General features: G+C 40.4%; 1 protein-coding gene across 3 annotated transcripts in view; it reads right to left on the bottom strand.

Annotated features, from left to right (window-relative positions):
- The window catches only part of UTP18 (UTP18 small subunit processome component), a 42,468-nt gene that overhangs the window by 16,074 nt on the left and 10,521 nt on the right, over positions 1–15,873 (bottom strand). For all 3 annotated transcript variants that reach the window (XM_049636443.1, XM_049636444.1, XM_049636445.1), the window contains exons 5-10: positions 14,342–14,430; positions 12,397–12,522; positions 12,123–12,297; positions 6,379–6,479; positions 6,061–6,151; positions 1,553–1,676 (exon numbers count right to left, since the gene is read on the bottom strand). In XM_049636443.1, the coding sequence (XP_049492400.1) occupies positions 1,553–1,676; positions 6,061–6,151; positions 6,379–6,479; positions 12,123–12,297; positions 12,397–12,522; positions 14,342–14,430 (706 nt within the window). The remainder of the gene's footprint in view (positions 1–1,552; positions 1,677–6,060; positions 6,152–6,378; positions 6,480–12,122; positions 12,298–12,396; positions 12,523–14,341; positions 14,431–15,873) is intronic.

Here is a 15,873-nt window from a genome sequence, read left to right as displayed (position 1 = left end):
TCTTAAAGACACAGAACAAACTGAGGGCTGATGGAGGGAGGTGGGTGGGGGATGGGCTAGACAGGTGATTGGCACTGAGGAGGGCACTTGTGATGAGCACTGGGCACTGTATGTAAGTGATCAATCACTGAATTCTACTCCTGAAACCAATGTTACACTGTATGCTAACTAACTAGAATTTAGATAAAAATTTGAAAAGAGAAAAAAAAAGGCAAGGATCAGAAAAACACTAACTTCACAAAGTTAAGTGAAGATCATTTCTGGGCAGTTCTGCTTAAAATTACTCAAAATTAGTATTTTGACAAGGCTAGTCTTCGCTTTAAAGGAGCTTCATTCCCAGAAGTTGTGCTTACCACGACTGCTGCCACAGTGCACACACTCTGCACAAATGCTGGGCTCACACCGAGACAGCCCTCCCTACAGGTGCCACAGGGGTGGTGACTAGGGAGAACACAGGACAGGGAGGAGCCTTCCTCTAAGCCTTTATTTCGGCTGGGTCTCCAAGCTCCACAGCATGGTCCCACTTTCCCTTCCTCCAGGCCCCAAAGGTGACCAATTTTCAAATGGTGGTGGGCATGTTCCCCAATTTTAACCCTGAAGGGAATGAAGTGAAAAAAGAATGGGGAATATGCTGTGCTTCCAGATGGTAAGACCCGCTTCATCTCTCACTCAGGGAGGATTTGACTGAAGTGGTGTCCAGTCTAAGAAAGTCATAAAAATCCACTGTTGGAAGCTCTAAAGTTACAGGTGCTAATGAGTGGTTTGGTAGGTAAGATGATTTAGAAACACAGGTAAGATGTATCCAATGCCTCCTCCCACCACGCAGCTTTAGAATCAAGTAGGAGAATAGCGTCATCTTTTCCCGAGTGTAATAACCATTTTTTTCCCAATGATAATACAATAGCATGCTCTAGGTAGTATTTTCGAGGTGTCTACGATATTAACAAACAGTATTTCTAAGGAACATATATTTGCTTTATACCACTAGCCAGACAAAGAAAACTATGCCTTAAGGGGCGCCTGGGTGGCTCAGTAGCTTGAGCGTCTGACTTCAGCTCAGGTCATGTTCTCAGTTTGTGAGTTCAAGCCCCGCGTCAGGCTCTGTGCTGACAGCTCGGAGCCTGGAGCCTGCTTCGCATTCTTGTCTCCCTCTCTCTCTGCCCCTCCCCTGCTCACACGCTGTCTCTCTCTCAAAAATAAATAAAGATTAAACAAAAAATTAAAAAAAAAAAAAAAACTATGCCTTAAGTAGCTTCAAATTTAACTTGTTCTGTATCCTTGTCAATGGCAAGAAAACTAAAACAGCAAGAAAACTTGATGTGATCAAATGAATATTTCAAATATAAGAAAAACTACAATGATATAAAGTAGTGCTATAACCACCATTACTAAACACTGCATTAAGAATGCAAAAAAAACTGGGTCTACTGATTTTCTATTACTGAACAGTTTATAAACAAAACCACTTAAGCATCATGCAGCATATTCAATTCTTTAATATTTTCTCATTAGTACAATGGGATTAAGGTTGTAAGAACCTCTCTTTACCTACCCACAAGCCACATACTGTCCATTCCTAGATGTGGCAATGCTTAATCCATATAAACTGCCTTCATCAACGAATCTGTTAAGGCACTTTCTAGAGTTCACATCCCAAACATACACTTCCCCATCGCCTGAAAGAAAGAGCCAAAAGGGTTTGGTTAATGTTGCTTTAAACTTGAAAGCCAAGTGAACTGACCATTCATTCTTAGCCACACTTTATTATTTTTTATTTTTTTTAAATGTTTTTATTTATTTTTGAAGGAGAGACAAACAGAGCATGAGCAGCGGAGGAGCAGAGAGAGAGGGAGACGTAGAATTTGAAGCAGGCTCCAGGCTCTAAGCTGTCAGCACAGAGCCCAATGCGGGGCTCGAACTCATGAACTGTGAGATCATGACCTGAGCTGAAGTCAAGACGCTTAACTGACTGAGCCACCCAGGCGCCCCCTCTTCGCCCCACTTTAATAGTACAAGAGACTACAAACAAAAACTCCCTATAAATGTCCTAGGTCTAGAAAACTGACCTAAAAGGATTCCTTGTATACATTTCTACATGTAGAAAATGCACCCTCAAATAGCCATTAATAAACAGTATCTTTAAGTTTAGAGTGAAAACCACAAACTCTTGGCTTGAGTTGAGCTTTCAGACAGAACTTCTACATTTCACTCAGATGAGTTATTAGAGCAAAAAACTTAAAATAACAAAAAACAAAATACTTATCATCATAAGTTCCAATATCCATCAATAGGCAGAGCACCTATTTGTAGGGTAAGTTGATTAATATATCAAACTGATGATGATGGCAATGACAGAGAAAGCGGAAAATAAACTGATCCAGACCACAAGAAATTTATAATTTATGATACATACAGCGTATCTATTACCAAGTCACTTAAATGATAAGAAACGCTAACTGTGAGCAATAAGCACAAATAGTTTAGAGAAAGAAGAATGTGGGTAAGATCAAGGAGGATGTTAAACCTGAAAAGAACACAAATATTTTCATGATAGAAATGACCATCGGGGCACCTGGCTGGCTGTCAGAAGATCATGCAACTCCTGATCTCAGGGATCATGGTTCTGAGCCCCACACTGGGTAAAGGAATTACTAAAAAAAATAAATAAACTTCAAAAAATAAAAAGAAAGGACTATTGCCAAAATCAGTCCTTATTCTTTTTTCTCTCTCCTATAAGCACAATACTGATGATCACTGTCTTCTTCATACCCATTTACAGATTTTTTTTTTAATCTTTATTTATTTTTGAGAGGGAGGGGGAGGAGCATGGGGAGAGGGGGACAGAGGATCCAAAGCAGACTCCACACTGACAGCAGAGAGCCCAATGGGGGCTTGAACCCACAAACCGCAAGATCATGACCCAAGTCGGAAGTCAGATGCTCAACTGACTAAGCCACCCAGGCTCCCCATTTACAGATTTGTATAATGATCCTACACTCATCTCCAAAGTGTCTCCTCACTCACCCATTTCATCTCTGTCTTTCCTGCGGATATTGTGCTAAAGTTCACTTTTCTATACTCTTCTCCTCCTAATGAGAATTCAATTAATCTCACTGTTTCAAATATTTCCTTGACAAAGATTTTCCAGGCTGGCATAAAGGTTTAGATTAAGCAGTAATAAAATATATTTGGAAAAACTGAACAAGGTCAAACATGAAATTCTTTGTGTTTGCCTGTACAGTAATGTTACGATAAAGGAAAGCATTTACAGATTAGCCCAGCTAGCAACACACTAAAATGGGAAGAGAAGGGAATGATGGCAGAAAGGTCATCTAGATGTTACCAAAGCTGGACTTTTGATTACTCGTCCCCCTGCTTTTACAGGACTTTTGTTATAGAAAATAAGACCTCCACCATCATGACCAATTTTGTAAATACTTCACATCTGCACCTAATTCACATACCAAATTTCAGTATCTCTGACCCTCCACCTCTTCTCCCCGACTCTGGCCCCTCAGGATCCAAGGGCCATTACATTAGGAACATCACTCTGAACCAGTATTTATTCCTTACCTCTCATGAAATCTATTACGACAATAGTTGATTAAAAAAATACAAATGTGAGTAACTCAACTTTGTGAAAGTTTGATTCTAGGACAAAAACAGAACATGGCAGAAAACATGAATACACACCTTGCCAAAGAAGACATCCAGATGGCTAACAGACACATGAAAACATGCTCAACATCACTCATCATGATGGAAATACAAATGAAAACCACAAAATATCACCTCACGCCTGTCAGAATGGCTAAAATTAACAATGCAGGAAACAACAGATGTTGGCAAGGATGCAGAGAAAGGGGAACCCTCTTACACTGTTGGTGGGAATGCAAACTGCTGTGGCCACTCTGGAAAACAGTATGGAGGTTCCTCAAGAAACTAAAAATAGAATTACCCTACAATCCAACAACTGTACTATTAGGTATTTACCCAAAGGATACAAAAATACAGATTCGAAGGGGTGCACACACCCCCTAATGTTTATAGGAGCATTATCAATAGCCAAACTATGGAGAGAGCCCAAATGTCCACTGACTGATGAATAAAGATATGGGGTGTGTGTGTGTGTGTGTGTGTGTGCATATACATACATACACATACACACACATACTGGACTATCACTCAGCCATCAAAAAGAATGAAATCTTGCCATTTACAATGACGTGAATGGAGTTAGGGTATTATGCTAAGTGAAATAAGTCAATAGGATAAAAACAAATACCATCTGATTTCACTCATGTGGAATTTAAGAAACAAAACAGATAAACATATGGGAAGGGGGAGGAAGAAGAGAGGGAAACAAACCACAAGAGACTCGTAATGACAGAGAACTATGGGTTGATAGAGGGAGGTGGCTGGGGGATGGGCTAGATGGGTGCTGGGTACTAAGGAGAGCACTTGTTGTGATGAGCAGCAGGTGTTGTATGTAGGTGATGAATCACTGAATTCTATTACTGAAACTAATACTGCACTGCATGTTATCAGACAATAAATTAAAAAAAAAAAAAGGAAAAAAGAAACAGAACAAAAATTAAACAAAAGTTAATGCCAATGTTAATCCTTTTTTTAAAAAAAGCTTTTAAAACTTTTTAATCCAGTTGTAAGTCAAGTAGATGTACTTTACAGCATGGTGACTATAGTTAATAACACAGAACTACCTATTTGAAAGCTGCTGAGAGTAGATCTTAAAAGTTCTCATCACAAGAAAAAAATTAACTATGTGTGGTGACAGATAACCAGACAATGTGGTCATCATTTTGCAACATATACAAGTATCAAATCATTATGCTGCACACCTGACTAATTTAATGTTATATGTCACATTACACCTCAAAAAAACAACAAAACTAATGCTATATTATCAAGTGCTCTTAGCTGAGGTATAGCAAAAATTCTGCAAAAAGGCCCCACAGAGATTGCAGAGTAAGTACTGACACAACCACCCTGATGCCTCCCCCTACCCAGCAGCACGAGCTACACTGAGATTAGGACGGCCCCAAGATTCTGTGGGAAAGGGAGCAAGAGTCCAAAAAGGCACAGGATGATCAGAAAGGCAGAAGAGCAGGAAAGTGCAAGATTAGAGTCTGTCAAGGATGACTGACAGCTGGCCAACTGTACCACAGAAATGTCAGAGGGTGAGCTCTGAATTGTTTTCAATCAATTATGAAGAACATTCAAGACATTACCCAAGTGAAAATGTACTGTTAAAAGAAAAAAGGTGATGATTGTAAGTAACTTTCAAAAAGAAAGGGAGTCTGAGAATGAATCATTTTTTAAGTAAGCGTTTTCTTCCCATCTTCTCCCCAAACATGTTAACATGATTAAATATGGTTAGCCCCTCACTATTTTAAGTTTGTTTATTTATTTTGAGAGAGAGAGAGAGAGCGAGAGCGCAAGCGTGTGAGTGCAAGCGGGGAACAAGCAAAGAGGGGGACAGACAGAACCCCAAGCAGGCTCTGCAGTGTCAGCATGAACCGTGAAATCGTGACCTGAGCCGAAATCAAGAGTCGGATGCTTAACCTACTGAGCCACCCAGGAGTCCCGGCCCCTCACCGTTAACATGCTAGCATGTTAAATGTGTAGCCCTTCACTATCACTAGTCAGTAAATAAGAAGGCAAATGGGGGGCGCCTGGGTGGTTCAGTCATTTAAACGGCCAGCTTCAGCTCAGGTCATGATTTGTGAGCTGGAGCCCTGCATCAGGCTCTGTGCTGTGCTGACCGCTCAGAGCCTGGAGCCTGCTTCAGATTCTGTGTCTCCCTCTCTCTCTGCTTCTCCCCTGTTCACACGCTGTCTCTCTCACTCTCAAAAATAAACGTTAAAAAAAAATTATTTTTTTTTAAAAAAGGCAAATGGTAATGACAAATCCTAAAAATAAAAAATTACTTTCTTACTAACATAAAAAAGTCTAAAATCAAGCACCGTTTTTGGTTAAATCTGAAATGAAACATATCCAAAGCTTCAAAAAAGCTTTAGATGATCATGTCAATTAACCCACCTGAAGAGGCATACATTCTCTTACTATCTGAAGAGAACGTGGATGCTGCAACCCTTCCATTAATTTTCATGCTGCCAATCAGTTCTTTAGTCTGAAAAAACAACATTACTTATCAAATTGTTAGGAGGTACACAGAAGAATCACACTGGGAATAAAAACAATGTAGGTCTGTTTTGTTATAACTATTTGACTTTGTTTTTCCCTATAGTCAAAAGTTCTCCCCAAGCCCTACTGTTGCCCTCTGCTTGAGATGATTCAAGACCATCCCTCCACTAATGTCTTATCCTAAAAGACAAGCAACCACCAATAAGCATTCACCTTCATTGACAGCAAATGAAGATATCCAGCAACACCATTTATCAGCAAGAAGGACCCATCTGGAGAGACTTCAAAGCTCCTCACTATCTTCTCTTTCAAGCCTAAGAGAAGAGATGAATCAATAAGGATTAATATGATTTTCAGTTACATTATCTTTCACTAGCAACTGAGAGTTCCTTACCTTCTAAAATAAAAAGTGCCTCAAACTAGAAAAAAAAAAAAGCTAGGCTCAGACTCTGAAGAAGTCTGACCCCATGCATCACTGAGTATGACCCAAGTATAAGGTCATTACAAAGTGCTCACTTTTCTTCTCTGTCTTGTTTAACATTCACCATTTGAATGACTGGCTAGAGATTCAGCTCTCCAAACAGTAAATATAACAACTAATTTTCCAAATGTACACGGTGACATCTGTAATTAACTAAAAGGATAAATTATACTTCCTTCTCACAAAGTTCATTACCAGAAGAGAAATACACAGACATCAGAGACTGCTAAAACATAGTAACATATAGAAACTAGTTGTTGGCCACCTACTAAACATCCCATGATGAATGAGTCCAGTCCTTAACTTTGTGGATCCAAAAAGGAAAAAAAGGAAAAGAAAATCACGAAGTGTCATTGTATTCAAGGGTCGATCAGCTTCTCAAAATGTGACTCATGTAACCAAACCACATGAGCTAAGTATATAAACCAGAGAGTCAATTTACTTATCTACAAAGGGACATGCTCCTTTTCCATGCCTAAAAGATTCAGATTAACCATTCAAGAGACTCTTTCCGACAAGACTGCTTAGTGAACAAACTTAATAAAAAAGTGCCTAATAGAAAGGATACCTAAAGAATAGGTACAACTGGGGGAAGGGAAGCAAGTGGCCAGGGGGATAGAGTGGAGTAGACTTTTCACGTCTGCTCTTTCCTATGTACTGGATTTTTGTACATTTGAATGTATCGTTTAGTCAAAAAAATATTATTTTTCAATTGTTTTAATATTTATTTATTTTTGAGAGAGAAAGAGAGGAGACACAGAATTGGAAGCAGACTCCAGGCTCCGAGCTATCAGCACAGAGCCTGATGTGGGGCTTGAACTCACGAACTGTGAGATCATGACCTGAGCCACAGTCGGGTGCTTAACCAACTGAGCCACCCAAGCACCCACCCCCGCAAAAAAAAAAAATGATTTAAAAAAATGTTTGGGGCACCTAGGTGGCTCAGTCAGTTAAGCATCCAACTCAATTTAGGCTCAGGTCATGACCCCATGGTTGTGGGATTGACCCTCACATCAGGCTCTACACTGAGCATGGAGCCTGCTTGAGATTCTCTTTCTCCCTCTGCCCCTCTCCCCAGCTCACGCTTTCTCTCTCTCTCTAAAATAAATAAAATGAGGGGCCCCTGGGTGGCTCTGTTGGTTGAGCATCCGACTTCAGCTCAGGTCACGATCTCATGGTCCGTGAGTTCGAGCCTGGCGTCAGGCTCTGTGCTGGCAGCTCAGAGCCTGGAGCCTGCTTCGGATTCTGTGCCTCCCTCTCTCTCTGCACCTCCCCAGCTCATACTTTGTCTCTCTCAAAAATAAATAAAATAAAATGAAAAACATGTTTTAAAGTTGCTAAATTAAAACATTAATCAAAATAAATAAATTTAGAAAAACCTAGTGAAGACCCTTGTTCCCCTACCAGAAAATGCTGGTTTAGCAAGCTCCCACAGACCACTTCTACCCTTTTAACAGTCTTTATCCAGATGGTTTACAATCCTACAAACTGGGCCTCCTACTCTAATCCTGCCTCCACAGACTATACCCTATATTCCTTGATGGAAATCAATCCAGACACATATTTCCAATTACTGGAGTTACTCCTGCTAGGGATGACCAGTCTTCTTAACTATGAACCTATTCCTACCTAGGGTCATTTCATCCCCAATTCTGGGCAAACCTTAGGTTCTGACTACCGTATACAGAAACAGCTCTAAACAGAAGGAAAATACCATTACATGATGAAACAGGGAGGGAGGCAGGTTCTAGCACAGTGTGAGACTGCAGGTGGAACCCTTTCCCCCCCAGACCCAATCCTACTGACACAAAACTGGGCAGAAGAAATGCAAGAGAAAACTAAAAAGCCTACAGCTGAGGGCCACCAGACCACAGAAGGATATGGACTGCACATGTATCATCAGAGCAACAGGGAACAAAGTTCCCTCATACTGTGCAAAGAAACCCAGTGTGGCAAAGTGCCAGCGGGCTCATTACACAGGTGGCTAGAAGACCTTATGCATTTAGCCTGAGTAAGCTTGCTGTTTTGAGAGAATTCAGGAGAGGGGAGTGTCTTCCAGAAGGAAATACTGGACTTAGAACAAATAAGGATAGATAGCTGCTTTAGCAATTAATTGGAAAAATAAGAAACACAACTATATTTTCATCCAAAACTTGCAGTATACTAGCTATATGTATACAGTACTTTAATTTTAACCTCAAAAAAAGTGATAATAAATGCTAATATCAATACTGCAATTGCTTCTTACAAATGGTGAACCTTCCAAAATAGAAACCAGATAAAATTTATAACATGGCCTTGAGAAAGAAGATACGATGCTTTAAAGGTGTCAGATATAAATCTTTTTATAGATCTGTGAATGAGATTTTTAGGCCAACTAATAAGCAACTGATAAGAAAAGGAAAGGCCAATTTAATTATAATAGTGCCAAATTCCATAGGATGGAAAGTGGACTTCGCTGTGATCTGTCATCAGATAAATGATATGCTGCTCCAAACAATGGCGGCAGTTACCACTGAGCATTTACCATGTGGCAGGTGCTAATTTAGGAGCTTATAAAAAATTATCTCTTTTGAACAAACTGAAGGCTACCAGAGGGGAGGGGAGGGAGTGATATAGGTGACGGGGATTAAGACGTGCACCTGTGATGAGCACAGGGTGATGTATCAAACTGTTGAATCACTGTATTGTACACCTGAAACTAATATAACACAGTATGTTAACTGGAATTAAAAGAACAAAACAAAAAACGAAATAAAATAAAAAATTTTTTAAAAAGTATCTTTCAATATTTAGGACCCTCTATTTCAAAGAAAGAAAAAACTGAAGCTCAGGTATCACACACCATAGTGCCTATAATCAAAATGGCTGCCTGACCAACTAACTTAATTCCCAAATCGTCAAATTCCTTATGCGTTTACCTGGAACAAGATATCTCTCGTAAGAATTACCCTTATAAATGACTCAACAGAAACGGTTTCTGGAATCTGAACTAGTAATCTGGGGTTCTCAAAATTTTTGTGGGTCAGTCTCGTGAAGCATATGATCCCCCTCTCAAAATAACAGTTGTTCAAAACTTTCATAACTGAAGGAAATGCTAAACTTCAGTTATAGGTTAGTGAAAATAAAGACGTAATGTTTTTCCCATCTGATTTTACATACCCCTGAATTCTATCAGAATTTTGAGTCCGTGGACCCGACATTATGAACCCCATCGGTTAATGGAACTATCAATTCAAAATTCTTCAGAATGCACCAATTCTGCATTCTTCATTTTTCAAGCTTGCATTTAAGACAGTGAATGAGTTTGGTGCGCCTGGGTGGCTCAGTCGGTTAAGCGTCCAACTTTGGCTCAGGGCATGATTCACAGCTTGTGAGTCTAAGCCCCACGTTGGGCTCTGTGCTGATGGCTCGGAGCCTGGAGCCTGCTTCGGATTCTGTGTCTCCCTCCCTCTCTGCCCCTCCCCTGCTCACGCTCTGTCTCTCTCTCTCAAAAATAAACATTAAAAAGATAATAAAAAAAAAAAAAGACAATGAAAGAGTTCTGAGGTGTATAAGTTTGCACATTCTAACCAGTCAGCAATTTTTCTAATTCTAGTGTCCTTAGTTTCTTGAGTTATTCACAGTTTTATAGTAATAGACTGAAAACAGTGTTCAACAACCAACCCCACCAAAAAAAAAAAAAAAGTTTAATTTACCATTATCAGCATTAATGCGCCAAGTTATGCTTACTGAGGAAAGAGGGGGGAAAATATTGAGAGCAAAAGATAAATACCACGTCTTAGAAGAAAGTTAGTGTCAGATCCACACTCCTGTGCACCAGCAGATCCACAGTAACCATCACTAACTGCATGTGGGCCAACCCTGGGCTTGCTTTTCCCAAGAAGATGCAAGGCAAGGATGGACAAAAGCCCACTCCTTTTCATAAGTGGAATAATAAGTAAAAACACTAACACTACGTGTTGTTTTCTGCTACAACATGGGGGGACTATTTAAGGCTTTTCAACTCAAAGTGAGGTCCATGGACCAGCACCAGCACCATCAACTAAGAGCTTGTGAGTAATGCAGAATCAGGCCCACCTCAGACCCACAGAACCACAATCTGCACTTTAACCAGATCCCCAGGTAATTCATATGCACATTAATGTCTGAGAACCACTGGTTTAAAGCATTCTTAAACTAAGAATCCACTGAAGGTGTCTGGAAACTTAGGAAACAGAAGATTGGGAACACTGAACACAAACACCATAAATGTTTCTAAAGCTGGCCTTGTTCACTTGGAACCATTAGTAGAAAAAAGACTACACAGAGCCACCCCGGTCCTTTACAGTCCCAAACATACACGCAGTCTAACAAGGAGATGGTCATGGAGCCACAGCGCTGTTCGCACCACCTCTCAAGACTTAAAATGCTAACCCAGCCAACCTCACTACGAGGGAAACCAAAGTTCACAGAGGGTTCATGACTGCGTCACTGCATTTTGTGGTGATGTGGGTCGGGCATGCAGGGGAAGAATGGGTAAGGCAGAGGAAGATAAATTTTCACCTAAAAGATTTTTTAAATAGTTTTTAAAATATATCACAACCGGCAATGAGAAAAAATGAAATATGGCCTTTTGTAGCAACGTGGATGGAACTGGAGAGTGTGATGCTAAGTGAAATAAGCCATACAGAGAAAGACAGATACCATATGGTTTCACTCTTATGTGGATCCTGAGAAACGTAACAGAAACCCATGGGGGAGGGGAAGGAAAAAAAAAAAGAGGTTAGAGTGGGAGAGAGCCAAAGCATAAGAGACTGTTAAAAACTGAGAACAAACTGAGGGTTGATGGGGGGTGGCAGGGAGGGTAGGGTGGGTGATGGGTATTGAGGAGGGCACCTTTTGGGATGAGCACTGGGTGTTGTATGGAAACCAATTTGACAGTAAATTTCATATATTAAAAAAATAAATAAATAAATAAACATTAAAAAAAAATAAAACAGGAGTAGAACATCAAAAAAATAAATAAATAAATAAATAAAATATATCACAACCTCCAAAAATAGTGCTTTATTTCTTTTAAACGTAAACCAAAAATCTATTACAGACACTGGAAGAACAAGAAGAGTATCCAAATTTCCCGACTACCAGAGAGGAGAAAGTTTATCCGAGGACGTGGAACTCAGGTTTTCTAGCTCCCAGGCTCTTTCAGCTGCATAAATTGCTAATTTTATAGCCAAGTATTTGCAACTGCTTTTCAGGTCTGGGGGACATATGTTTCCAAATTATGATTTTCCTGTAAGCGCTCAATAAAAAGTTCCCTATTTTCATTCAAATGTATCATCTCAACACAATAACATTTCCCAAATACCAAACGAATGGCACTCCTTTTAAGAATCCTATGGGAAAGAAGTGGTTGTAAATTCTGTTAAGTGAACTCAGTCGTGGGCTGGCAGGGAAGGTGTGTGACCGGCTGCCTGTTCAATAGAAACCTTACCTCTCACTTGATGCACAGGAATTAACTTTCCGGCCAGCATATCATAAACATAAAGAACCTTGCTGTGGACACTCGTGGCTAAAACCTCTTCTCCATTAGCACTAAAACAAGCTTTATAGATTGGAAACTTTTCCAAATAGATGCTCTGGATTTTAGGATTTGTTTTTCCATCAACCTATAAGGAAATGCAAAACATTCCTTTTGGTTATTTCCACAGACTGTATCCTGGGAGTCAATACGTCTCACTACAAGTTTTTCACGTAAAAATGCACACCTGAAACAGCGATATGGCATTATCCAGAGCAGCAACCATCACAACCTGCGCACGAGGATGGAATTGCACAGACGAAATCCTGGCTGTAGTCGGACGTTCTGCGTTAGCATGTTGACAATTCTTTATCTGGGGAAAAATAAAGCTGGAATTTTATCAATTCAAATGGGTGGACATTACATTCTTCAAAGCATGGAGGAAAAACACAGTAACATAGCTTATAACATAGAACAAAGTGCACTGGAACGGTAACCAGAAGACCCCAGCTCTACCAACTAGCAAGTCATTCTACTATGCAGTGATCCATTTTTACCATCTTTCAACTGAGGGGATGAAATCGTTATGGTCTTAGAGCACCAGGATACAGTCATTTCCTCACGATATACCCATAAAGGTTAGGAGACTTTGACTTCCAGGGATATTTTACTTAAAACTGTTACTCTAGCGTCTTTGCAATCATGGCACAAAATAAGAGGCACTATGTAATCATCCCCGTGGTTCTATGGTTGGCATGGACAGCTTATGTTCTCCTCTCAGCATACATGGTTGCTAGTTTAAACTATTTTTTTTTTTTAACATTTATCCACTTTTTGAGAGACACAGCATGAGCAGGACAGGAGCAGAGAGGGAGACACAGAATCCGAAGCAGGCTCCAGGCTCTGAGCTGTCAGCACAGAGCCCGATGCGGGGCTTGAACCTGTGAGATCATGACCTGAGCTGAAGTCGGACACTTAACCAACTGAGCCACCCAGGCACCCCAACAGGGTTACTAGTTTAAAGCAGCGATGATCCTGGGGCACCTGGGTGACTCAGTTGGTTAAGCGTCTGACTCTTGAATTCATCTCAGGTCATGATCTCATGATTCCTAAGTTCAAGCCCCACATCAAGCTCTGTGCTGTCAGCTTGGGATTCTCTCCCTCCCTCTCTCTGCCCCTCCCCTGCTCGCTCGCTCTCAAAATAATTAAACATTTTTTTAAAAACTCAATTATACAAAAAATAAAGCGATTACTATACGGATGTTTTGTTTGTAACAAATGAAGTTAGATTTTTATGTAACTGCATTTTCAGTGGAGGTAAATTTACCATATGAAGAGCTGAATGAATTGTCTTCACAAGGTGGGGGGAAACACAATCTCTGTCTCCTAGTGATTTGCCATAATAGGGTTCCCTCCCCCAACTAAAGCATGCCACCATTTTATAATGGGGAAAAATACCTATGGCAGAGACGGATCTGGTCATTTAACAGATACTTAACTTAAGCACTGTGTTGGGTAGGCACGTCGTTACTGCAACGAACAAGTTAGATACAGTGATGAGTTGGAAAGTAATTAACATAGACCACTTCAGACAAGCTAGCCAGGAAGGATGTAAGTGTCATCTAACGAGGAAGGTACAAATCGATTGGCCACCAGCAGTATTTAAAGAACGGACACTCAGGAGGAAGAGTGAAGGTGTGAGGCAAGAAAGTATTTGGCATGTTCAAGAAACAGAAAGAAGGCCTAGGGAACTTGGGTAGGAAATAAGGGGAATACTTCTAACATGAAGTTTCAGACGTAGGCAGATGCGAGATTACGAAGGGCAGTGTAGACTGTGATAAAGAGCTCAGAAGTTTTCAAAAAGCAAGGAAAAGTGACAAGACTGAGGTTTCATTTTTTTGAAGACCCCCCTGGCTCCTACTAAATGAAGAATAAAGTGAAGTAGGAAACCAGTCACGAAGCAAGAGAGGACAGGGCAGGAACCAAGCTAGTGCCCGTGGAAATGAAGAGAAACCCAAAAGGAGAAATCAAATACAACTTTCAAAAGATCCCTGGGGATATAATTTGATCTTCTTGACCATTTCTGCAAAATAAATAACAGCAACACGTTTAATCCCACAGATAACACGAAACCATACGTTTGTAGCAGGAAGCACACTGGGCGGGAGAGACCCAACTTCACCAACTCTCACCTTTAAGATTCCTTTAGGAAGAGAGGTTGATGTGGATATGAAATTCCCAGTCCTTTGCAACAAATCATCTTCATCCTCTTCACTTTCATCTAAGTCAAACAAACCCACAAGGCTGATCTTTAGAATCAATGAGATGGCCAGTACCTTCCGCAAACATCTGCATTCCAAACTTCAATTCCCCCCCACTCCAGCCTCCAATCTCAATCCCTTTATTTAAGCTGCAATTAGTAAAAGTAAAACAGCAAAATAAATTTGAGGGTGGGGGGATGACAGAGAATTCAATTATATGGTTAAAATAAAAGCCTGACTCTGGAACGAAAGGTACACATTCACACACAGTGACTAAAACAGGATGCAAAAAATGAAAGTCAGTATTCAATTTGAAAAGGACAATTCACAATTACAGCCAAATTGGCAATAAGGTAGACAGCAGATCTAGCTTAATTCACATGAAAAAAGATTAACACTTTTAGTTGTAGGAGAGATCAAGGTCAGCAAATTGTGTATCATAACTTCAAAGAGACCTAACAGGGCTGATTTTTTCCTGATGATTCTAGCAAAGAGAGCCAAGAAGCTGGGCAATAGTTCCAAAACACTCATGGGGATGAGGGCAAAAACCAGCACTAAAAGCCCTCTGAGGTTCTGAAGGGAGTCTAATAAACCACCAGGCTTCAGCATGGGGCCATAAAAGGCTACATACACCAAGGATCAAGGGTGAAATTAAAGAATCATAAGAAAATCCTCCATAAACTGAAACCCAGCTTTGAATCCTTACAATCTCTCACTGGAGATGCTTGGGACTGCCAGTGCCCCTTACCCAGCCTCTACCCAGAAACAAACATACGAATTCTCTGGAGAAAGATATCCTCGTCCTCTTATTAAACAATAGTATTCTTTCACACACAGTGTCAACACTCAATGAAATACAACTAGGTCAATAATGACAACATAAAGTAACCTGAATGAAAACCTAAGGAATAACAGACAATCTCCATAGGAGATCTAGATAACAGATTTTCAGACACAAACTTCTAAAGGAATATGTTTAGTATGTTCAAAAACAATGAAAGACAATATTCAGACTTGAACCAGAGAAATGGACTATTAAAAAAGAACCAAATGCAAACTCTAGAACTAAAATATACAGTAGTTAAAATTAAGATCCCAGTGGTCGTGTTTAACAATATATAAAATTAGATGGGGGGCGCCTGGGTGGCGCAGTCGGTTGAGCGTCCGACTTCAGCCAGGTCACGATCTCACGGTCCGTGAGTTCGAGCCCCGCGTCGGGCTCTGGGCTGATGGCTCGGAGCCTGGAGCCTGTTTCCGATTCTGTGTCTCCCTCTCTCTCTGTCCCTCCCCCGTTCATGCTCTGTCTCTCTCTGTCCCAAAAATAAAAAAATAAACGTTGAAAAAAAAAAATTTAAAATTAGATGGAGGGACAATCAGTGGTCTGGAAAACGGATCAGAAAAACATATCCAGACAAAGGTACAGAAAGCAAAAAGGACAGAAAATGCAGGGGGGGGGGGGGGGG

Source organism: Panthera uncia, chromosome E1, assembly GCF_023721935.1.
Source record: "Panthera uncia isolate 11264 chromosome E1, Puncia_PCG_1.0, whole genome shotgun sequence".
Taxonomy (NCBI): domain Eukaryota; kingdom Metazoa; phylum Chordata; class Mammalia; order Carnivora; family Felidae; genus Panthera; species Panthera uncia.
This window is presented reverse-complemented; position numbering and strand designations above follow the sequence as displayed.